Source organism: Conger conger, chromosome 11, assembly GCF_963514075.1.
Source record: "Conger conger chromosome 11, fConCon1.1, whole genome shotgun sequence".
Lineage (NCBI taxonomy): Eukaryota > Metazoa > Chordata > Actinopteri > Anguilliformes > Congridae > Conger > Conger conger.
In genome coordinates, this window is record NC_083770.1 from 8850390 (window position 1) to 8874971 (window position 24582).

Consider the following 24582-nt stretch of genomic DNA (forward strand, 5'->3'; position numbering starts at 1 on the left):
TATTGTATTTTCAGAGACAATGTCAGAAAGATGCTTATCCATGGCTATGGATAGCTGTTATAGAATTATGATAGACGTGTCCAAAATGTGTTCCAATGACCTTTGATGTGTATTTAATTGTATATTGCTTTGGTTAAAGGCGTCAGCCAAATGAAATGTAACGTAGTGTAATGTAATGACCCCTAGACCCCTAAAATGGGGTGGGGGGGCTGCACTCACATCCGCCTGGATGATGATAACGTCCTCCCCTTTCTCCACCTGCAACTGAGGGATGGCGGGCAAGGCGTCCTGGGACTCTGACATCGCCATGACGATGGCCAGCGCCTCCTCCTCCTCCGCCTCCATGGTCTCCTTGCACTTCCAATTCTGGGCCACGTCGTCGGTGTAGGCGTCTCCCTCTGAGCCCGCTCGGTCCGGGTGGAGCACGGCCACCTCTGACCTGAAGGTGACGGTGCCGTCACCGGGCGCCACGGAGGCCTCCAGCAGGTCCTCCATGCTGGAGCTCAGCTCAGCGCAGGCCTCCAGCCCTCCGGACCCGTCCTCCTCCACGGGGGTGAAGGCCGTGTCCTCGCTGGGGATCAGGGCCGCTCCCGCTTGGATCCCCTTGCGCTTCGAGGCGTCCTGCGGGTCCTGGCCCGGACCGAAGGCGGGCCGGGAGGGTTTCGGTCTGTGGATGTGGCCAGAGGGGAGGGGGTGCGCGTGGGCCGGGGAAAAAACGGGGGACGGCTTATGTGGCCTGCGCTGGGTGCCGGGGGAAGTGTCGGCGGAGGCGGTGGGGAGGTCTCGAGGTCGCGCCCTGGGGCTCTTGGGCGGTGGGAAGGGCGGAGGGTGGAGCGCAGAAGGAGATGGGAGGGAGGGGGAGTGGCTTCTGGAGGGGGAGTGGCTTGGGGAAGTGGACTGGCTTCTGGAGGGGGATTGACTTCCGGAAGGGGAGTGTCCTGAGGAAGAGGGGCTCTGGCACCGACTCGCCGGCCTGCTGCCGTCCTGAACAAAGTCCTTTGGGTGATCGGCGGAGACCCCCAGCCCTGCGATACCCGCGGCGAGTCTCTCCGCGGCATCCTCCGGGCCGCCTCCCAGCGGTAAGTCGCGGGAGAAGTCGCACGGCCGCGCGGCATAGGGGTGTTCCCCGGGGGGGTCGGCGAGGCCGTGCGAGTCCTCCAGGACGTCCATCTCCTCGGCGATGGCCAGCAGGCGGCGGCGCATGCGGGCGTGGTGCGAGGAGCCGCTGCCGCTCAGCATGTCCAGCAGCCGCACGAAGACCTGCGGGACCCGGGCCACCATGCGCGCGGCGCTCAGGAACACCCGCCGCGACAGCTTGCCCACCATGGAGTGGGAGTTATCGATGGACTGCAGCGCAAAGCTCAGAAGAGGCATCAGCTTTTGGTACCTATAGAGACAAAGACAAAAACAAGACGGTTCAGATGTATGCAGTAACTTCTCGCAGCCGAGTTGACCTGACGGCCCATTAGAACGTTGCTTTTTGTTCACTCGGTAACAAAAATAAAGCTTCACACATTCCTAATTATACTAATAGACTATGGACATACAGTATAATCATTGCTGCCGAGGTGAGAATATCCTACACCAACGATCAAAGTCCAGGTCAAAGGGTATGCAGGTATTTGTGGCTTCCTTTCATTCAGCAATTAAGGCCTTGAGAACAAGGTATGTGGAGGACTCATTAGGCAACCAAAAACTGAATCACTCAAAAACCCAAAAACAACAGACACTATGGCCCTCCAGGACTGGAGTTTGACAATCATGCAAGATCTAGCATGAATCTAACATTTAATTATTTTAGTTGGAACTCCATTGTGGGCCCCCATAGTGCAATGAAAGCTTCCAGCCTGAATGTGTTGGCTATTTCTGAATGCTGAACACATTGGCAATCCTTTCTATGAATGGTCAAAAGAGCTCCAAATTGCCTTCATAGGCACTACATAGCACCTTTGTATGTACTACACTGACGCGCAGGAATGCTTATACCAAGAACCACAAATGGGCATATAGTGTGTGTTTGCTCGCATGCGGTTGTCCATCATTGCTGAAGTTTACATTATTCCTTGGAGTAATTTGTAGCGCTTGAGGCTGCAGCTGGAGGCGGTGCCATTGGAGGTGACTGTGGAGCCTGATCCTGTATGCGCTCCTGGACCTGCTCCTGCTTTAGCTGGGTCTGTCGAGGGTAGCGGCTGTCGTGGGGCCAGGTAATGCCGGTGCTGCTATTGAGCCATTCTTTAGGACGTGGGATTTGATTCAAACTGGTCAACCCCAGGGTTGAAAGTCGAGCTCCATAGTTGACAGTCCATGGCAGTTGCTTCAAGGTCCATGGGCTTGAGACCACATTTCTTAAGGGTCTCCTTCAGATGGTCCTCATACCCTTTGACCTCCAGATTCCTTATAGCTCCCAGGAATTGCCCACATGGGATCTGCCTAGGGAGTTGCCTTCTGAGCAGAATTGCAGTCAACATATGTGGTGTCGGTAGGGTGTCCATGCCTTGGCACCGTATAGTAGGGTGGAGACACACACCACTTGGTAGGCTGCTACCTTCATTGACAACTTTAAACTGTTGTTCTCAAAGATCCATGAGTGAAGGTATGGTTTATTTGGGCTTGGGTGTTGTCGTCAATTAGACAGTTTGGAGTTATGATTCTGCCAAGGTGAATACTGAACACTGGGGAAGTACTTATTTGAAGGCCGATCGCTCTGTGGACCTGTACAGGGAAGGGGATTGTTGTCCACTGATAAGCACACAGGCCTGAATGCCATCGTGCAGCCGTTTCAAAACCGTGGAACCCTGAACCTGGCAAGAATGTTTCTGAGTACCTGGCAGTCAACTGTGTCAAATACATTTGTTAGGTCTATAAAAGCAATGTGCAGGTCCTGATTTTGTTGTCTGGCTTTCTTCTGGACCGGTCTTGCAACAAAGATCATTTATTTTTGTTGTTTACTAAATACAGTTAGAACAGCAGTCAGGTGGAAGAGCATGACCCGTGCTAACACCTTTCCAGCCACTGACAGAAGATCCCACAGATCTCCTTTTTTTCTGTGAAGGGCGATGATGTCTGCATCCTTCATGCATGAGGTGGTATTTGTTTTTTGTTAGGAGGAAATCAACCTTTGCTTAGAGCTTCAGCAGGGATTCCATTTGGACCAGCGCTCATCTTGTTTTTGAGGCTCCTGACAGCAGCAAGAACCTCAGTGAATTCAGGCAGAACATCAAGCTCTTGCACTGGTGGAAGGTTTGGGAATTGTTCAAAGACAGAGAGATCTGAGGGGTTCAAGGATTTGGTGTTTGTCCTTGTAAAGCACCAAGTCATCTGCAGATCTTACAGGGGTGATGGTGTGTTTTGGAGGTCCATAGAGTGTCTTGAGTGCTTGGTAGAAGACTTTTGAGGGAGTATTGTTTGGAGTCTGCACAGGCTTGGATCTCATAGGCCTTTTCAGAGCCACCTATCTAAGCTATCAGTGGAAATGAGAAGAGTTGTACTTATAGTATGTGTCATGGTAATGTCACTGCCTATTTGCAGTTACTGACAAGCATTTATGTATGTTCATACAGTGCTTATGAAAGACGTTTGTAGTTCTTTTGAATGACCATTCATGAAGTGTCACTGATATTCTACTTGCATTTCTCATCAAGAGAGGCTGGAATTAATTAATCCGTTGCAGACCACCGAAACGCAATTCGCCCTTTAACTGTACCTCTCGACCAGAGTTTGGGAATGGTGGATGGTCCCGCTGGAGACGATGTGAGGGTAGAATTCGGCAGGGAGCTCCAGCAGGAGGCGGTCAGTGAGACACAGGCGTCCCAGCAGGGCTTGCCAGTTGCTGGCTTCAGTCTGGGACCCCAGGATACAGTTTAAGACATAGTCTACCCCACCAATCCCTGTAGACCCTACAAGACGGAGAAGACACAAAATCATTACGATGACATCAACATATATTGTCCACACATAACTATAAAAAACAAACACGGCAGTATCCAGTTGGCAATCAAATTCCAATGATGAGAAAGAGTGGCAGAGAGACTTTACAGTTATTTAGCTGACGCTTTTATCCAGAGCAACTTACAGTTGATTTCACTAAGCAGGGGCCAATCCCCCCCTGGAGCAATGTGCGGTTAAGGGCCTCGCCCACAGCTGCACAGATCTTATTGTGGTTGCACTGGGGTTTGAACCGCCAACCTTCTGGGTACCAGTCAAGCAACTGATGATTTTTGGGATGGAATACTAATGACCTTATACACGGTTTCCCGTTGCCATAGCTGTGTTTCGGTGGCAGTGTGAATAGTTGCTAGGGAACTGGAGATATGTACCTGCATTGGGAATCTCTCTGCCCACTGCGAGCTCCCCTGCTTGTCCTTTGCTCAGCTCCAGCAGAGTGGACACAGACAGCTGGCTGGTCCGGCTGCAGTCACAAATAACATCAAAGGCATCAACACTTACACTCAGTGGCCACTTTATTAGGCGCACCCGTGCACCAGCTCGTTAATGCAAATATCTAATCTGCCAATCATGCATGAAAGCATGCAGACATGGCAATTTGGCAAAAATGGCAATTTTATGCATTTAAAATGAAATCTACAACACAAAGTGTTCTGAAGCCACTGTACTTGTGTTCTCCAAATTCTTTTAAATTTAATGGGGAAATAGTTGCTTAGTCATGCAAATAAAAAAATAAATGAAAAAAAGATGTGTTTTTGCACAGGGACCTTTACAAGAAAGGTCAGATGGGCTGATCTGAAAAACAACAGGCAGTGCACTCTATAATATAATACTCTGCCACATGATGGCGCTACCACCTAACATGCTTTAAAGCAATATTTTTTGCTGCAGAAATTCCCCCGAGAAATCTTTTATTTCCAATATTTTGCTTGGCAGCACTGTATTTCTTGCATAGCCATCTCTTATGGTTTCTCTCATTGGCTTTAAGTATGCATGAATGCACATAAAACAATATCAAATATGTAGCTTTCTTGCTAGCCAGTTAACTTAAAGCTGAAAGCTGGTGTCAAAGCTAAACTATGAAGATTTTGCATTTAGAATTTTATGTTAATCTACATTTTCATTAAACTTTCTGATTGATTGACCATTTACAGTGATAAACAATGATCTTTACCTAAATGTTACATTAAAGGATTAATGTATGCGAAAAAGCTGTTTCAGTTCTCAGTGGTGAAATCACCTGTTAGCATCTGCACACTTGACCAGTATGGTTTCCACCACCGGGGAGAGGAGCTTCTGCAGCCGCTCCTGCTCGGAGAGCGTGTGGCAGGGGGTGTGCACTAGCATGGCTCGTAGGGTTTTCTGGAAGCAGGACAGAGGGCCGTGGGGTTTAAAAAATGAATTAGAAGGCTGAACAGAAACAGGACAACAAAACTCTTTTGATAAAACCTGCCCAATGGCAAGTGTTGGGGGTACCCACCAGGGCAGCGACGTAGACCTTGTAGACGGGGTCTGCACAGACTACAGCGAGGACACTGCAGCAGGACTCCACCACCAGATCTCCGAGGGCCCCTGACCCTTCCTCAGAGGCCCCCGGCCCCGCCCCGGGGCCCAGGCCCTCACCGCTGGCGAGCAGAAGCGCCCCGCTCACATCGTGGGACAGCCGCCGTAGGGCCATCTCCCGGACATTCCAGTTCCTGGAGAACAGACACCCCACCAGCTCCATCCCGAAAACCTGCAGCGAACACGCACATAGGACACGCGTATAGGACACGCACATAGGACACGCACATAGGACACGCACATAGGACACGCACATAGGACACGCACGAATAAACACAACAATGGCTTATATTTATGTCATAGCCCCCAAAGACTACAGAAATTATTCAGTGCTGCTTCCAGCAAATTTTACTTTAAGGGTGTTTATGGTAATAATAGTAATACACTTTTATTTAGAGAGCACCTTTCTGACAAACAATAATATTTTAATGAAAATCAAACATGGCAAACATGGTTATGGTTTCTACGATATTATTTGTACAGAATGAGGGGATTTAAAAAAAATCTTTCAATGTTGCAATTTTGCAAGTGGCCCATAACACCATCTGCATGTGTGTCACGCATAATATATTGGCAGCCATATCAGACACACCAGCTAAATTAGTTTTGGAGCGTGGAAACGGCAGAAACGCAATCGGGGCTCCACGTACCCTCGGTACTTGGCCCCCCTTATCGCGTAAGCGGCGTTTCCCGCAGTGCGTGGGTGTGCGTGTGCGTGTGCGTGTGAGACGCACGGGGCAGCAGAGCAGCTTACCGTGACCCACGGCTCGGTGAGCTCCGCGTAGGCCAGGGGGATCTGCTGAACTCCGGAGCGGGGCAGGCTGAAGTCGCCCTCCTGTGGCGGCGTGCGGGCCTCGGTGTGGGACGCGGTCTGGTCCTGCTGACCCGGCTGCTGACCACGATGACCGGCAGCGCCCTCCGCCGGGCTGGTCGGCTCATAGCTGCCGACACACAGAGACGCGCTCAACCTTTCGAAACTAAGCCGTAGCCTTACCGGCGTAGCCTTTCCCTGGATACAACCATGACGTATTTCCCCAAGAGAGGGGTTTTTATAGCCTGAGCAGAAAACAACAAGAGAAGCGATATTCTAGAATCCAGCCAAATCTTGAACAAAGAAGATCACGGACCAGGCGAACAGCGTGAAACCGCACAAATACCTCGGATGACACTTGATCCGAGGCATTTCAAGCAAATGAAACCTAAAACTGCATTTTTTTACAACAAATGAACTAAAGGATGTGAAAACATTGTTTGTGCTGTTTTGAGCTTGCGGTTTGGTAACGGCATAATTCATTGCAGCTTTGGTATCAACTGTTTGATTGAGGCAGAACCAGGTGCTTGCTTTGACTTCTAAAACACGGTTACCAGTGTGTACTAAACTTGCAAATAAATAAACTTGTACTAAATAGACACAGGCATAATCAACGAAATAACTTGCTAGTTAGAGGTTTCAGACATGTGTGAGTATGAAGACTCTGGTACCTGTAAAAATCATCCGACTTCCACTTAGTTCGACAAAGAGGGCAGATTAAGGCTTCTTGATTCCTTCGACATTCTTCAGCCCCTATGATGAGGCAGAAAAAAGAAGAAACATATGGGTTAAGACCGAATAGGAAGGATACACTTTTTAAAAGTCCAATTCCCAGGTTGGACACCCAAGAGTTATGAACGCAATATGGTTCACTGCCACAAACTTCTGTCCTCAAGTTCTAAAGGGATTCTGGGCACATTAATGTAAAACAATGTAACAGATTTGACCAAGGACGTTAAACGTTTTACAGTACCGTTGTGCGTTGCATAAGTAATTATGGAGCTATGTGCTGGTATCCATCAAAGAAGTCCCACTGGAATAACTGAGCCATTCACTTTTTAATGTGTACAGATTTGATACCAAATTTAGTCAGGTTCCACAACAAACTACATTACATTAGCTAGCCAAATTCCTTCAGACCCATTCATCTTGCTTGCAAACCTGCTGTGCTATACTGGATTCCAAACTGCCTTCAGGTACAACAATCTCCAGGATATGTAAAATTTGATCAAACTTAAATTCAGACCGAGGAAAAATCACATGGCAAAAGCAATAGAACACGAAAGGCAAATACTGAAAGTGTATCATTCTTGTAGCACTTTATTGGGGTCTAATTTACGAGCGGTCATGAGGCATATGGCTAATTGAGCCAGGCTAACTGGCAGCAGCAAAATCTTGCGACTGGAGTTCCCAAACCCAGCCATATAGAGTTAAATGTCTTCTAGATCGTTGATTGGCTATATTAGCACTGGGAGTGGGTGGGTAGGACTAGCACTGCGTGTGGGTGGGTAGGATTAGCACTGCGTGTGGGTGGGTAGGATTAGCACTGGGTGTGGGTGGGTAGGATTAGCACTGGGTGTGTCGGTGGGTGGGATTAGCACTGGGTGTGGGTGGGTAGGACTAGCACTGAGTGTGGGTGGGTAGGACTAGCACTGAGTGTGGGTGGGTAGGACTAGCACTGAGTGTGGGTGGGTAGGATTAGCACTGAGTGTGGGTGGGTAGGACTAGCACTGTGTGTGGGTGGGTGGGATTAGCACTGGGTGTGGGTGGGTAGGATTAGCACTGGGTGTGTCGGTGGGTGGGATTAGCACTGGGTGTGTGGGTGGGTAGGATTAGCACTGGGTGTGTCGGTGGGTGGGATTAGCACTGGGTGTGGGTGGGTAGGACTAGCACTGAGTGTGGGTGGGTAGGACTAGCACTGAGTGTGGGTGGGTGGGACTAGCACTGGGTGTGGGTGGGTAGGATTAGCACTGGGTGTGGGTGGGTAGGATTAGCACTGGGTGTGTGGGTGGGTAGGACTAGCACTGGGTGTGGGTGGGTAGGATTAGCACTGGGTGTGGGTGGGTAGGACTAGCACTGGGTGTGTGGTGGGTAGGATTAGCACTGCGTGTGGGTGGGTGGGATTAGCACTGGGTGTGTGGTGGGTAGGATTAGCACTGGGTGTGTGGTGGGTAGGATTAGCACTGGGTGTGGGTGGGTAGGACTAGCACTGGGTGTGGGTGGGTAGGATTAGCACTGGGTGTGTGGGCGGGCAGGAGACTCACAGATGGACATGCAGTGGTGGTGCAGCTTGTTCCTGCAGCCCTCCTCACACACGGTCAGGCTCTCCTCATCCAGCATGTCCAGCAGGCAGATGGGACACATCTGCTCCTCCTCGTCCTTCAGACTGCTGCTCCACACACACACACACACACACACACACACACACACACACACACACACACACACACACACACACACACACACACACACACACACACACACACACACACACACACACACACACACACACACACCACAGGGCCGCTTTTATAATAGCTCTATAAATCATATTTTGAATAATGTCAGCATTTCCTTGAGCTGTATGCAGACGTGAAAGAAGAAGACTAGAAATGACAAATTATACACCGGCATTAAGTCTTTAATGCTACTTGCTACCATCCAGTATTCACTGTCAATGCTTAACTATGAAATATTTGGCATTCATTATCTAGTAAATTCCACTATGAAACTTTTACAATTTCACTTGGATTTGGAGAGAATTTGGAGAACACAGGTACAGTGGCTTCGGAAAGTAGTCAGACCACTCACATTTTTGCACACTTTATTGTGTTGTAGATTTAATTTTAAATGTAATTCATTTTAAAAATGAGATATTTGCATTAATAAGCTGGTGTACAGGTGCACCTAATAAAGTGAGTGTAAGTGTTGATGCCTTCGATGTTATTTGTGACTGCAGCCGGACCAGCCAGTTGTCTGTTGTATTTTATTTATTTATTTTCCATTTCATCATAGTTCTGATTTTTAGGATTTTGCGGGAGCAAATGTCTCGTGTTCTGAAACTCTTACAGTAATATTCTACGAATGTCAGTCGATGTTCATTTTGGTGGTTAATCAAACTAGAAATTGGAATTACAAAAAAAGGGGAGCAACAAGAGGCCCATTACACTTCCAAACTCAGAGTAAAGTCGGTCCTCAGGCCCATTACACTTCCAAACTCAGAGTAAAGTCGGTCCTCAGGCCCATTATACACTTCCAAACTCAGAGTAAAGTCGGTCCTCAGGCCCATTACACTTCCAAACTCAGAGTAAAGTCGGTCCTCAGAGGCCCATTACACTTCCAAACTCAGAGTAAAGTCGGTCCTCAGGCCCATTACACTTCCAAACTCAGAGTAAAGTCGGTCCTCAGGCCCCACCTGCTCTCGTTGCTGGACGCAGAGGTGCTGGACGTACAGGACGTATGCGGGTTGGACAAGCGGGAGACAAACTTCTGAATGGTGCTGCGAGAGGGGGCTTTGATCCGGGAGCTGCGTCGGTTGTGGTATTTCTGGAACAGGCTCTCCACCTGGGTGCACCACCAGAACATAAACTTCTGTCAAAGCAAGGCACTGCTCCGTAATGAAACAAAACCATTACACAGTAATTCATGAAAACATTTAAGAAAGCAATCATTTTGACTAATGAGTCAATTACTGAAATTAATTTACCACCATGCAGGTCCCCATGCAATTCTTGGAGAAACTTTTTCATTAGATGTTAAGTTACATTCGCAGATGCACTTATTCAGAGCAATCTTTCAGTATTTCTTACATACACTGCAAAAAACTAATTAAAATCTTATTTCTATTACTTTCTGCTAAATGAGACACAAAAAAATTAACAATGAGGTGAGAAAAGTTTACTCTTTCAAAATTTGCCAATGGCGTGAGAGTTTCACAGTAACTTTCTACTTGAGCGAAAGAAAAAAAAGATCTTAAGTCACCTTGGAAGACTAAAGACACTTGTGAAGATTTTTGTGCAGGGTAGTATCCATTTTATCCATCCATCCATCCATTATCTTAATAATCTTAACCCACCCTGGACAGGTCGCCAGTCCATCGCAGGGCACACACACCATTCACTCACACACTCATACCTATGGGCAATTTAGACTCTCCAATCAGCCTAACCTGCATGTCTTTGGACTGTGGGAGGAAACCGGAGTACCCGGAGGAAACCTACGCAGACACGGGGAGAAGATGCAAACACCGCACAGAGAGGCCCCGGCCGACGGGGATTCGAACCCAGGACCTCCTTCCTGTGAGGCGGCAGTGCTACCCACTGCACCATCCGTGCTGCCACGTATCCATTTTATACAGCTAGATATATAGGTCAAGTACCGGGCTCAAGGGGGACAATGCCAACTCCTCGCTGGGATTCGAACCTGCAACCTTTAACCACACAGCCGCCCTGGGGGGGGGGGGTATTTTACCTCAAAGTTCTTGAGGGTTTTCCTCCAGAGCAGGGGGTCGGGGGGCTCCAGCTGGAAGACGCGGAGCATGACGAAGAGGACGTGGATGCAGAAGGTCCCCCGGCCGCAGCTGCAGGTCTGCGCAGAGACCGCCAAGAATGGAAAAGTGTTCCTCCAGCGCATTTCCGCACAAATCCCGCACGTCCTGTATATCCTGCTTAATCCTAATGTACACCGAAATCTCCCCACCGAGTGAGCGTCTCCCGTCGCTATATGAAATGATATCACACAGCAGGAGAGACTGCCTGAAAACTACTATGTTCAAATGAGAAGGCCAAGGCAATTCAATTTAAACGGGACAACGTAGCAGGGTTAAGGTATGTTAAGGTAGATTTTTCTGCCAAAGCGGTTCTCATTTTTACACATTCGGTTTCTGTAGATAAAGAGCGGCACAATTATTTTGTTAAAGTAGCTGAGGCAGTTCTAGGTAATGCCGGAAACAAAATGGCTCAGATTCTTTCAACGACAATAATCTTCTTGATGAAACGTGCTTATTTTCTTTGCGAAGGCTAATTCGTTTGCGGAAGTTTGCGTACTTGCGTGCGCTCGCCTTAGGGTGCTTACCTGTGGCCCAATAAAAACCCGGTATTTGTTGTCAGGGCTGTCTCCTCCAACCAGGAACGAGTTGGGTCCTATCTGCTGGAGCAGATAGAGGCGGGCCCTCATGACCTTGTTGACCCTTCGGTTGGTTTCCTCCGGACTGTAGGGGGAGAAGCCATCTGGAGACGGAGCTCGTCGAGGGGGCGTGACTCGCCCACTCTGAAACTTGACAAAACGACAGGGAAATTACAGGGGACACCAGTCCCACACAGCCGGCCCGACCGTAATTGTGTATAACTAAAACCGGTTACTGGTCTAATTAATGGTGTCTCGTGTACTGGCTTTGAACAAAGCAATGGGTTTTTTTTCAGCATTTTATGTGACACGTTAGACCAGCTATTAGCGTGAGCCTCCAGTAACACTTAATTCCCACTCATTAACAGAATGTTTACCAATTCCACTTCCGTGCAATAGTAATGCAAGCAGACGTATACATACATCAGACCTGGGTAAAATACATACTTGTTTTGGACTCAAATACTTTTCTGGGCTCAATTGATCTTGACTGGTACAAATGAGCCAACCAGTTTGCACATTTTGAGAGGATGGATGTCATGGATGTCAATACAACAGACAAGCGCAGTGAAGCATCGAAAAGTATTTGAATCCAAAACAATGACGTATCTGACCCAGGTCTGACATATCTACACATATGCATATACACGTGGGTATGCCCAAACATGACAACGTAATAACACCGTGACTCACTGGGACCGGCGACGCTCGTCTCAAACGCATCTCCGGCCTGCCGCCCGTCTTGCCGGAGGCGGAGGAAGAGGAGGAAGAGGACGGGCCGGGGGAGGGGCTGCGGCGGCCCCTGGACCGTGGGGAGCCGGGCCCCTGGGCCTCCGCTCCAGCCTCAGTGCCGTCCGGCCTCAGAGGGACCGGCTTCACCACCTGAGAAGGGGGGAGGGGGGAGGGGGGGACACGGGAGGCTGTATTACTGCCCTCAACAGCACCCTGGTGGGTGATGAGGGTAATCTCGCGCCTGTGTGTTTGCTAATCAATCAGGGGAAGAATGAATCGAATAGGCCTAAGTCCTTTGATTATTTGTACTCTTATCACTTGAAACTGTACTAAGAGCCTCTGCAAAATGGCTATAATGTACATGTAATCATGTAATGTAATTTTTTTTTTTAATTGAAAGGGGGGGGGGTTATTTTATTTTTTTTATACAAGAGAGCAGCCTCGTATACCAAAAAGGCAGCTCAGACACAGTTTGGTGCTGCGGTTAGTGCGAGCGTCTCTCGTGCAGGAGACCAGGGTTCAAGGTAAACCCGTTCACCCCCCTTTGTTTCGCTCACTTTAACAAACAATGATAGAATAACAAATCATATTTTTCAACTCGGTCCAGGGGGTTCATGGAAAGGCAATCTCAACTGGAATTGGTCCATTGGAGTTACTCTCAGGGGTGGTAACATCAATCAAAACACAGCCTCTAGCCCCCCAGGCTGCCGGGTGAGGGCAAAAACCCGCTTTGAGAGCGCCGTGGCCGAACGCACAGGCCCTCCTGTCTGTGAACGCAGCCTGTGAACTTCCTTCCCATTTCGTTTTCACATCTCACACTATATGTCACTAGTCCAGTTTCCTGTTTAGCGGCTGCAGCGGGAAGCTTCGGGATGAGCAGCGGGGTTATTACCGTATTTGGCGTTTTAAAAAACGCACACCTGTGTAAAGAAGATTAGCCGCGTGACCCGTGTGACCTTCTGCATCCGCTCTTATGCAGTTCACCGGCCGGTTCTCCACGGGTACGGAGGTCAGTGTCATTTGGGTGGGCATTTTTGAGGGGAGAGAAGTATTTATAATATAGGAAGAAATGTTTTATGTGGGTGTTTTTGTTCATATATTCTCTGATGGTTATCTTTTATATCTTTATTTTGAGATATTTCACAAATTTTATCTCTCAGATTATGAAATGATTTAAGGAGTCAGGCACGATTCTTCTCAGAATATCTTTTTTGCTCGAGAGGTACATGTATAGTGTGGTGTTATTGTGTGAGTGTGTGTGTTTCTGTGTGTGTGTGTGTGTGTGTGTCTGTGTGTGTGTGCGTGGTGTGTGCCTGTGTATTTGTGTACCTGCGTATGTGTGTTTGCCTGTGTGTGCGATTATGTATTTGTGTGCCAGTGTGTGTGGTGGGTGTGTGTGTGTGTGTGTGTGTTTACATGCCTGTGCATGTGTGTGTGAGTGCCTGGGTGAGTGTGTATAACAGTGGAATCTGAATGTCTGCGCAGGATATGGGAGTTTAGCGCAGGCACTTCTCCAGACGGCCTCACTCACCACAGGGCCCCTCCGGCTCCGCCTCTCCAGCCACTCGTGCTTCCAGGCCGGCATGCAGGTGGCCTTCAGCTTCTCCCGGATCATCCTCTCCTCCGGCCGGTCCTCCATCTTCTGCAGGCTCCGCAGGGTGTCTCTCCCGTCCATGTCCCGACTGCAGAGGGGAAGCGGAGCAGGGGTGGTCAGGAACAGGATGCCGCGCTCCCGAGACAAGCCAAGGTCATGCTTCCCTCCCGCAGGCCTCCCAGCGCGTTTCCGTTCAAAAATCACACCGTGCTGAAGCCACACGATACACGTGCCCACTTACGCTGCGTACGGTGAGAACAGGCTTCCCTGAGTGAGGCCGTCAGCACAGGTACTCCCCAATGATTGAGTTTGGCTCAAACCCCCTAGTCACAGGTCGAAAAATAGTTTCAGAAAAATTTAATCAAATACGATACAGAAAATACAAAGCGAGAATCGAGAATTCATTCTGTGATGAGGCGTTGAGACGTTTCCGCATTATTGAGTAAAGATTGTACCAGACTACGTAGAGGCCAAGACAGTTATAGCTACATCGCGTCATAGGTGACTGGTTTAGATTAAGAATGACCAAAATGGCTTCAACGCATTCTCCGTTGAGAATATTTTCACGCGTTATCTTAGTTTGAATGCTTGAACGGAGTGGAACCCTCTAAATATATCAGTTCAACACCCTTTCTCTCTAAACTTGTAGACGTCTTGTCGGCTGTGACCAAGGCAAGAATTTTAAAAGTGCCTCAGCTTTGTCTCATTAAAGATAACACAAAGTATTACAACTATTTAACATACAAAACGCAAACAGCCAGCTTCCTCTGTTGAAGGTTGCGTTGAAGTGTTCAGAATAAATAGTCTGTACCATAAAAGAGGTTGTCAGGACAATGAACCACAACAATCAGAGCCTGTTACAAAAGAAACCTAGCAAGACTGCTTGTTCTTCTAACCTTTCTGTTTATATGAGCGAGCCATTTCAGGACAAATCGCTTAAATCCGTCCTTAAAATACGCCAAGGAGACCCAATAAAAAAGTTACTGTCGCCAGTCAAAAGCCTGGCTAACTCTGGAGCCATTTAACCTTCAGTAAATGGACTGGAAGGGGCAGTGAATCCAACTGCACAGTGGTCTGGCCTGAACTTTCAATAACAAGTACATCACAAGAGATTTTTAGTTATCAGAAGTACACCCAGAGGCACTGTGCAACAGTGGCAAAAAGACCAGCAGAATTGACAGCATAGCAGGTTATCCCCTGCCTTATTACCCCATAACATATCTTTCAGTGTCAGTACCAGCTCAATTCTATCCAGCTACTCCTGTAAATTCATATTCTGTCCTATTATTATCGATGTAACTTGACATTTTGCAAATGGTTTCAAGCTAAATAAGCCCGCTGAACCGTTTTAATGCAGAAGGATGAACAAGGTCACAATATTACCACCTGTGGCATCAATAACCTGAAACTGTTAAAGGAGCTAATGTGGAATGCTAACTATGAACGCTAATGCTATCAACATTTGAGATTACAGACACAAGCATATTACATTGCTGAACAACATCTTGCCCTGTACTCTTCTATGGAAAGTCCTACATTTTAAACCAAAAATAAACAGTAACACTATGTAAAGGTACAATAGGTAAGATTTTTGTGTTAAAACATTGTTACAAGACCAATCCCTTCCTATCATTGAAAAAGGCTCGCTGACATGTTGACTCACCCTCTGCCTGTGTTGATAGTCCTTAAATTCAGGTTTCAAAATATACATTTGACGGCCCCGACACTCTGTACCAAAACATTGTATAACTGTACAATAATTCAAGCTCATTGGTTGAAAATTGGTTCTAACTGCCACAGCCAATGGCATTTCAACATCAGTGCATTTCAGAGAAGGGGGGGGGGGGGGGGGGGATAAACAGTGTTGTGGTTTGAAGGTGTTTGTTGCTGCTATTCCTCTCTTGACACTTAGAAGTCCAAAATTACACTGCACCTTTCAACAGCAACATTTTGATACTGTATACTAGGTTATATCCACAGAAAAAACAAAAATTTGCTTAAAAGACCATTCTTTTTCTTTATTTGCTCTCAGAGACACAAATAGGAGGCAGACCCTCTGGACATGGAGCGAGGAACAATGAACCCTGAATCAAAATAAAAGGTGATGGGCAAAGGTCCCTGCCTCTCGTATGACAGCTATCCCACAATGCAGCGGGAGGGAACAAAGGGCCACTGTGTTGTCTGCGCAGGTGAGACCTGGGATACCTTGCGGCTGGGAACTGATCTCAAACTTCCATGTAAGCAGAGCCTGGGTCACAGAGAGCCAGGCCTTTCTTGCACGCAGAGCCACTCCCAGTTATAACCGGCACACTGCTGTAGAATACTGTTCAGCGGTGGGCAAAAAGACCACAGATTCGGCTGGTGTAACAAAGTCACACTGAGAAAATGTCTGCACAAAAGACAATAGTTACATCTAATGATCTGAATTGACCAAGTACCAGAATAAGCTCTTGTGCATTTTCTGTTGAGAATTTCTTTTAGTGAAATTAAATGCTGACTACCAGGTGGCATTTGTATGGATGCTGGTATTCCTCATGATTGGATAGTTAAACAGTTAACTTTCGCTCCTGTCAAATAATACAGCATAAAGTGCTTTGACATGCTCAATTTAGATTGCCTATCTAAATTAAACATACATCAGTGTGCTGGGTCCACACACTGCTGAAATGGAGATTCGGAATGCCGGCCTACTGAATGTTATCTTCTGCATCTAGCAAAAACTCCATATGCCTCAGGGGAAGCACTGGCCCCGGGGATATAGGAGAATTCCTTGTGACTAACAGCATGGCCAATGTAGGAACCCCCCCAAATACACTAAAAAGTGGAAGTATCTGAGAGGCGAAGGAAACGTATGTAGTCTTACCAGTCACTACTGAAACAGGATTAATTTCATGTTTGCTCATGTATCTGACTCCACAAATGGAGACCTCTCCTCGGTTCTAACAGTTAAATATAAGAAATCTAGAAATGTCCGCCAGTAGTGTGGCTCTATACGATCACTATCTGTGTAGACGTGGACGTGCCTGTAGCCTGTATAGCCTACAATGATACGTGTATCTTGTGACAGCACTAGTGTGTAGGCCAGTGACTAAGGGGGTGCAGGTATCCTATGTTGTGCATGTCTGTTAGGACTCTAAACTGCTAGGTATGCAGTAGTGCGAGTCAAGAAGATGCAGGTTAAAATGAATGTGGTTTATTAAACAGTATGTCAATGTAGAGATAGAATACCAATGCGGAAATGTGAAATATGATTGGCTACACACGAATGGCGCACACGAGGTCGTCTCCTCAAACCATTCCACGTTTCCCTCTATATACCCAGCGTTTACAGTAAAAACAACAAATCATCAAATAAAGGGTCACAAAATGGCAGTAACAACAATGTTCCTGGTGATGTTATCTCTGTATGTCTAACAAACCTGGTCAACATTTCTAGTACAGCAGACTGCTGACTCACAGGTAACTTGCATTAAGTGTGGTTTATTTTTAAATGGGATTTCAAGATCTTTCCAAAAACACCAAACACCGTATGTGGAAAACCCATGGCTTATACAGTACTATTTCAACTTAACAGTTCTGGGAGCATTCCACTGAGGTGGCAGAATTGCAGAGGCAGCACAATGACGGGAGAAATAGTCCTGTATCGACAAGCACTGTCTCTTCATCAAGCTTTGCTGACCCTGTGTCAACATGGTAAACACAGTCTGTTTCCTTTTGGGAGTCTGCAGAGAGGCACACTTTCTGCCCTACACCAGCAAAAAGACCAAAATTTTATATATATATTTTTTATCACAGAAAAACTGCCAGGAGGACATTTCAGCCCTCCACAGGCCACTTGGAATCAGCGATTTATAAATGTCGAGTCACTGTGTTAATGTTTATGGCCAAATGTGACTTCTTCGTACCACACAAAGCCTACACGTCCGTGTTTAAGTAGTTTAATGTATGTGAGGCCCAGACATTAGCAGTGGCTTCCTCTGTTAAGAGGGGAAAAAATGACAGAAGCCAAGTTCAGGACAGGAAGAGTGTTACGGCAGTCGGCCTGCACAGTCTGGTGTGTGCAGGTCAGGAGTCAACTCCCAGTAAGAATGGTTGCGTGCATAATGTGCAGAGGTCTATAAGTCCGTAAGCAAAGGCCATACATTCTCACCGACTCCAAGCTCCTACGACAGTATGACGGTACATGCGTTTTGACCTCTGAAGGGGCAAAAACCTGCTCCCAGTAGGTTCTCGGTTACCACCCTAAGAGACATTCTTTCCACGATATATGGCTGGACGGCTGACTTTTATAGTGCCCTCAGTGACAAAGAGACGGAAAAAAAAACAAGTGTGTGCCTGAGAGAGGGAGGGTGTCCACTAGCTAGTCAGTCTTACATAACATGACCAGCATCACGCCCTTCTTTTCTGGTGTGACACTGTTAAGAAGGACTATACTGGTGAAGGGCTATACTTAACATTGGAACAAGTTTACTGAACGTCACCAATGAAAACCTCAGAGAAATGCTGGAGAACACTCTTGAGGTGAAAAAAGAACGAAACGTGCAAAAAGGAAATTGGTTCAGGGGAAAAAAATAAAAAGAAAGTTGCATATTCTGAGAGAGCCCCACGTGACTAACCGTTCGGACAGAAGATGTTTTTACAATGATATTTTTACATGATGATAACTACAAAGCTACTCAAAATGACAGAGATAAATGTGCGCACGACACCGCGGGAGACTGTCGTTGCCAGTGGCGTCATTTATTACAAAAAGCGTTTTTTTTTTTCATTGTCTTTACTTCTCGTGAAACGTTTAAGATGCATTTAGAATGCAGAGATTTTTCTTTCACCTCACACCACAGACATACACCACCTCCCCTCCCCCCCCCCAAAACAAAGTATGTCTGGGGAAGCAGTGAACTGACTTTAACCCGTTTGTCCATCCTGTTAGTTTCAGGACCAACGTCATCAATCTGTCCTGTATCACGGAGCAGAACGGAAGAAATCACATACCCAAATGAAATCCGTGCAAAAAGGAAAAAACAACGACCGTGGCGTACAGTCGATGCAGTTGTCGTGTAGGGCTATTTGACAGAATCGTGATTACTTGCGGTCGTAAAACCGAGGCCTTACAGCTCAGCTACACGTCAAGAAAAATAAGGAATCCGTTTAGCATTTACTCCAAGATGATAGCCCTAAATTCAAAGAAATTAGTCTTTCAAACATCCAGGGGGGTTGGAGGAAGGAAGAGCGTTTTCCATGTAGGTCTCTGCCAATGGCTGCAGGCCAAAAACTGGCACGCCAACCTCAAGGAGGCTTGAATTCTGCCAGTTTACAGATTACCGCTCATTTAGCAGATCTACACCTGCAACACAAAGCGACTCAGCTTCCTGTGAAAATAATGATCTCAGTTAATCAGAATATCAGACCTCCTCTTGCTAAACAAAGACATTTCACAACTTGTATTGCTGCCAACCAATCTACAGCATCCACCCACATAAATAGCTTTAAGCATGTTTATTTAAAGTATGACAGCCCTAGAAGTTTATAATGATGATATAATGCTCGGACACACAGCCACAGATGCAGGATTGAAGGATGAAAGTTCACAGTCACACAGGCAGGTGTCATGGATTAAATTCAAAATGGCGTCCGTTTTCTTCTGAGCAGCTGAGGACATTCAGAAGCAGACATAATAAAGCTGGGTCAGTCCGTGGCGAGCCGATACTACAGGAACATGGTGTACTGTACGTTCTGCCCTGTCTTTGACCGCAATGGAATTCAATTCGATGATGCTTACCGAGGTGAAAACTCTGTAATCAAAAAGCAAGGGTGTTTCGGTAGGAAGGGTGAGAGATGGTTATCTGACGGGCCCTTGGAAGTGACGCAGTCAGGGTAGAGAAGCCACTATGGTGTGCGGCCAAGGGGGGGTGATGGGCACTGCGCCTCCCCTGATGCACCAGAATCCGACCCACCTCCATGCCCCACATCCAGTGCAGCTCTTTACATAAAGCACAAGGCAAAACTTTTAAAAAGGGCAATCTTTTTTTCTTTCTTTTTTTTGTTACATAAATGCTACCCTCCTTATTGCCCAATGACGGTTTGATAAAGTTGTATTGTACTGTATAGTTGTATTGTACTGTATTGTGCACCCATTCTCCGACTATAATCTCCACGTCTATCCAAGTTTGTGAAGTATGATCTCTTGAAGGTGCTTCTGAACTCTCCAGCCCGGCTGAAATATGGCTCTATGACTCTGACAAACGATGCCGGATTTCACCGTCTGCCATTGGCCCGTCCGAGTCACATGTCAGAAAGACTTGATTCATTCAGCGTACAGTGATCTGTGCCAGCCCCGTGCAGGGAATCATATGCATGGCCTCGCTGTCAGCGGGAATTTTTTTCTCCCTTCAAACAGACTTGAAATGGAGGTCAACTTCGAGGAAAATTACCGATTCACTCCCGTCATTAGAGGGGGGGGGGGGAAACTGCCAAAACAGTCCTTTGTTTTACACTGCAAAAACCTTCCCAAAAAAACCTGGGAAGTTGTTATTTGGAGTTACAGATATGCAAAAAGTGCAGAGTAATATTCTTATTTGTAACGTACACACCAGACATTTCATTTGCAGAAGACACTCTAATGAAGACGAGGACAGGGGTCTTTGGAGCCACTCTTGTTAAGAGTCGGTCAAAATGTCATCATGTCATTACTAACCACAATACTGAGAGGAACAGTGCCCCATTTGTTAGAGTGCTTGTTGTGGTCTAGAGTTGGTAGGCTTCAGATAACCTCAGAGGATCCAGCAATTCTACTTTTCCCCTGTAGAGGACATGAGTCTCCGGCCTTAATCGCATGAACCACACTATGCTGAAACCCATACTAGAAGGGATGTTCAATAAAAAGAATATTTTCACAAATATTTTGATTGCAACGTGTTGTCATCCAAGACGTGTATTGTGGAAAAAAAAAAAACTTTACTAAAACTATTTTTCTGCCAGGCCACAGAAAAATAAGGTAGGTAATTCCACACATCTGAGGTCAACCAAAAACCAGCTTGAATCAATATTGCAACAGCAATTGAAATGCAACTGACAGCTACCGAAATAGCTCATAGGAATGTCAGCAATAAAATAAATACTGGCACCTCAGGACTCATTACTAAATGTTACAATTCAGTTTTTCACCGGGTATGGCAGAAAATGCAGTAAAAACAATTCAAACAAACTATATGATATTCATATATATGTACAACAGCTTCAGAGCTGACAAAATTACTCCTTTCCACTCCTTACAGGAGGTGGAATTTTAAAAAAGAATTGTGAAAAAAGTGAAAATTTGAAAACAAAGACCAATTTGTTGACCCATGTCTGGGGCTTCCTGCTGAGAGCCTGACACAACCAATCAGAAGTGTCCTCCGGAGACCAAACCCCGTTAGACGAGCAGCTCTGAATGATGAATTACTTTACACATTGAACACCTGGTCATGTTGACTCGCACACAATTCGTCAAACGGAATCGCTAGCAATTACAATAAAATAATAGCTGTAGCTGCGGCTCTCCTGAGATGCGGTTAATCACCATGTTGATATAAGAATTCAGAGCTCTCCTTTGATATTGAGTATACAGCAGTTAATGGCAACATATGGAGCCTACGCTCTAAGGGTATACGTGGGGTGGCTGCAGCTGCTCTGGGCTGCATATGGCAGGCTACATACGGTAGACACAGACAGACGCAGGGGCCATTTTCATTCATTTTTACATGCCAGGCAAATAAATCTACTGAAAAATGACAATGGCCTTCAGGCAAATTAACACTTTGCATTTGACCTACAGTACATCTATGTAAAACGTGACGCCATACACAACTAAATGTGAGGTCTAGACTAGTGTTTTTTTGCATGTGAAGATTGTTTTTTGTCAAAGGATTATTGCATGTCAACTAATAACTTACAATATCTAATTAATGTGTTTCAGCGGTAAAGCAAGGGAGTGGTCCTCTGTCCACTGCTAGAAACGAGTACAAAATAAGCCGAAGCTGGAGACCGTTATCAGGAATCTGACCAACGATCCACCATTCAGACCAGAAAGGCGAAACTCCTACCGCATCCGCTGGAAATGAAAACAGAAATTAACTGAGGCCCTGTGGGCTGGGAACACCCATTCGAGACATCCCAGGTTCTTCCGTTTCAAATGAAACTCCTCCAGCGAAAAACAGTTTTTAAAAGCACAAGCTAACACAACTGAAGCACAATGCAAGCCATGCCACCAGCCAGATTTTTCCCCTTCATTGCTAACCAGTAATTATCTATTATCAGCACAGAACCAGAGCATTGTCATTTAATTGTTGACAATTTTTCTGTCAAGCAGCACTGCAACATCTGCGAACAAAGAGGCAGAAATTTGAAACTTCACAAAAGGCAAAGAGATCCTATATGAACTTCAAATTACTATTATGTTTTCATCCAAATATCCTATTGCAGGGGTATCATTATAATGTATGCCCTATGCTGTCCAGTCCATAGTTCAGGACATCAACATAATACAATGGCTTTTGATATTGTGCAAAAAGTGCTTAATAATGAGTGGTTACGAATACAAGTTACCAAAAGTGAAGATCTACTATTTTTTTCCCAGGATTTAAAAGGAGACCCTTCCCATTTTTAATGTTTGTTTGGTAAATACACCCCGATTGTGTACTTACTCTATAAAAAACAGCAAACCCAAGAAATATACATATCCATATGTTGACATGTAAACCATACATTCAAGCAGGACATTAACCGTCCCTGACTAGAAATGTTTGACTTGCAGTAAAAAGCTCTATTCAGTTGCTATAATTACAAAAATTAAACCAAAACATTAGGTGAAAATGTACTTTTTTCATTACTATTCAATAAGATGGAATTGACAAAGTTATGGAAAATGTTGAGTGTTTCCATAGTTACAGGTTTGTGAGTGTTCCCTTCTTTGGAAGTTAAAGATGAAAATCAGATTAACTTGTGTCATCGTATTTGTACTGTAGTAATGTTCAAATGCACATTAGGCTATTTGCAGCCATTAATTTTAGTTCATGAATGCCAAAATACACATTTAAAAGACTGTACAAACTTTTGTATTTAACTAACAATAAATTACAACTGAGTAAGAAGATTTTTTTTTCTTCATCATATTTGTTCCGTTTCCATAGCAAACTCCATAATCTCAACCAGTAATAAAATGAAATCCACATGTGCTCAAAGGAGACAAAGAAGCCTGTTTCTGTGATAAGGAGTGTTCTGAAAAGATATGTTGTGGAAAAAAAATGTTTTGCCATGTCTCCAAAGATACAAATGGACCCGGGAAAATAATTTTTCCCGAATAACAAAACATAGCCTCTGAGATATGGAATAGATTAACGATAAAACTTTCACATTTGGTGAATTAACCTTCCTTCTAAGGTCTTAGTGCAAACACTGAGCTGAAAGAAATAAATAGCTTCAATATGCAATCACCACTACAGATTAGGATCAGATAACTTTCACAGCAAAAAATATAATATATTAAAAACCTCCCACAACAGACTCTTTCCAATGCCCTGATTCACAAAATAAACTTTCAAATAACAGTAACAATCAGACCAGCCCAAGGAAGCGCAAGATCTTTCACAAGCTGACCGCAGCAGATTTACCTGACGCAGTGTTTTTCCCAGGTTATTTTCCCGCCGGGATTAGGTAAATCCGTGAATTTCTGGTTCCAGGTGCTTATCCACCATCTTGTTCCTGAAGCTTGACTACGGCCGCAGAATGCGGAACTGTTCCACGCGATGTGGAAGCTCTCTGAGGAGGCTTGCACAAGCCAACAGGAACCAGGGCTGTGGGCGGAGCCCTCTTGCCCCACCACCAGTAAAGGCCAACTAGGTGAGAGCTGGAGGGATTTGATCGCTATTACACAAATATGCTGAGCTTTTTTCTGTTCTTTATCTCCTATTTGTGCGGTTCTCCTCCCCTCAGTTCTGCGCCCTGGAAATCCATCCCGTCCCTCTGTTCGGAATCAGTTCCAGAGCTGGCATCCATAAAATACAGTACCTGCAAGCACTCGCCTATCCCGATGGCCCTGCTCCCACTCTCGCCATTCCTCAAACGACCGCCTCAACCACTGCTCTGTGTCATGCCGTACGATCGTTCGCTTGTCCTGTCATTGGTGGAATGACGGGCCACCTTCAGGACAGCAGACGTTCCCTACCTCGCTCCACCTTCGGAGGAGTAACCTCTTGGCTAGCACAGTCATTTGGTTCCCTCTAATTCAACCCTGAAATTGTGCATATTGGACTTGCAGTGTCAGACAACTGTCCATCAATGTTGTCTCAACCCTTTCTTCTGTTATCCTTCTAATCAATTGATTTTGATTAAGATAGTGTTACTCTCCTTTTCCCATTATTTGTGTGCTGTTTTTTTTAGAAACTTTAAGAAGTTAAAAATGCACTGCAGTTAGAATAAACTTGGGTGAGATCATGTAACATGCCATTTTCATCCCTGAGTATTGGTTGAAGTGCACTGTGGTGCTCCAGCCAATTAAGGCAAGAATGACACAGAACTCAACATTTTCCTCAGTTTACCTTCGTAAAAAGCATAGCCTAATTCTCAATATAAATAAATTACATCAGCATAATACGCCAAAAACATAACACCAGTCATTTGAACATTTAGGAGCTAGAGCTTACTTTAAGTATGTTTAATAATTTCCCATACTTCAAAGTTTGATGTGTGTTTGTTTTTCATCTTAGAATTGTTTCCCATTTAGAAGTCAATTCCTAAAGCAATTAATGCAAAACGAGTTTTTAATGTAAATTGTCGC

The 24582-nt window shown here is 45.7% G+C and overlaps 1 protein-coding gene across 1 annotated transcript in view; it reads right to left on the reverse strand.

The window, feature by feature from the left end:
- Positions 1 to 24582, reverse strand: part of LOC133140389 (mitogen-activated protein kinase kinase kinase 1-like) — a 33407-nt gene that overhangs the window by 7454 nt on the left and 1371 nt on the right. Inside the window, exons 2-14 of the mRNA XM_061260308.1 lie at positions 13707 to 13857; positions 12137 to 12325; positions 11393 to 11593; positions 10790 to 10906; positions 9735 to 9883; positions 8584 to 8708; positions 6991 to 7072; positions 6263 to 6449; positions 5426 to 5680; positions 5186 to 5307; positions 4317 to 4408; positions 3704 to 3896; positions 220 to 1387 (exon numbers count right to left, since the gene is read on the reverse strand). Coding sequence (XP_061116292.1) covers positions 220 to 1387; positions 3704 to 3896; positions 4317 to 4408; positions 5186 to 5307; positions 5426 to 5680; positions 6263 to 6449; positions 6991 to 7072; positions 8584 to 8708; positions 9735 to 9883; positions 10790 to 10906; positions 11393 to 11593; positions 12137 to 12325; positions 13707 to 13857 — 3031 coding nt within the window. The remainder of the gene's footprint in view (positions 1 to 219; positions 1388 to 3703; positions 3897 to 4316; positions 4409 to 5185; positions 5308 to 5425; positions 5681 to 6262; positions 6450 to 6990; positions 7073 to 8583; positions 8709 to 9734; positions 9884 to 10789; positions 10907 to 11392; positions 11594 to 12136; positions 12326 to 13706; positions 13858 to 24582) is intronic.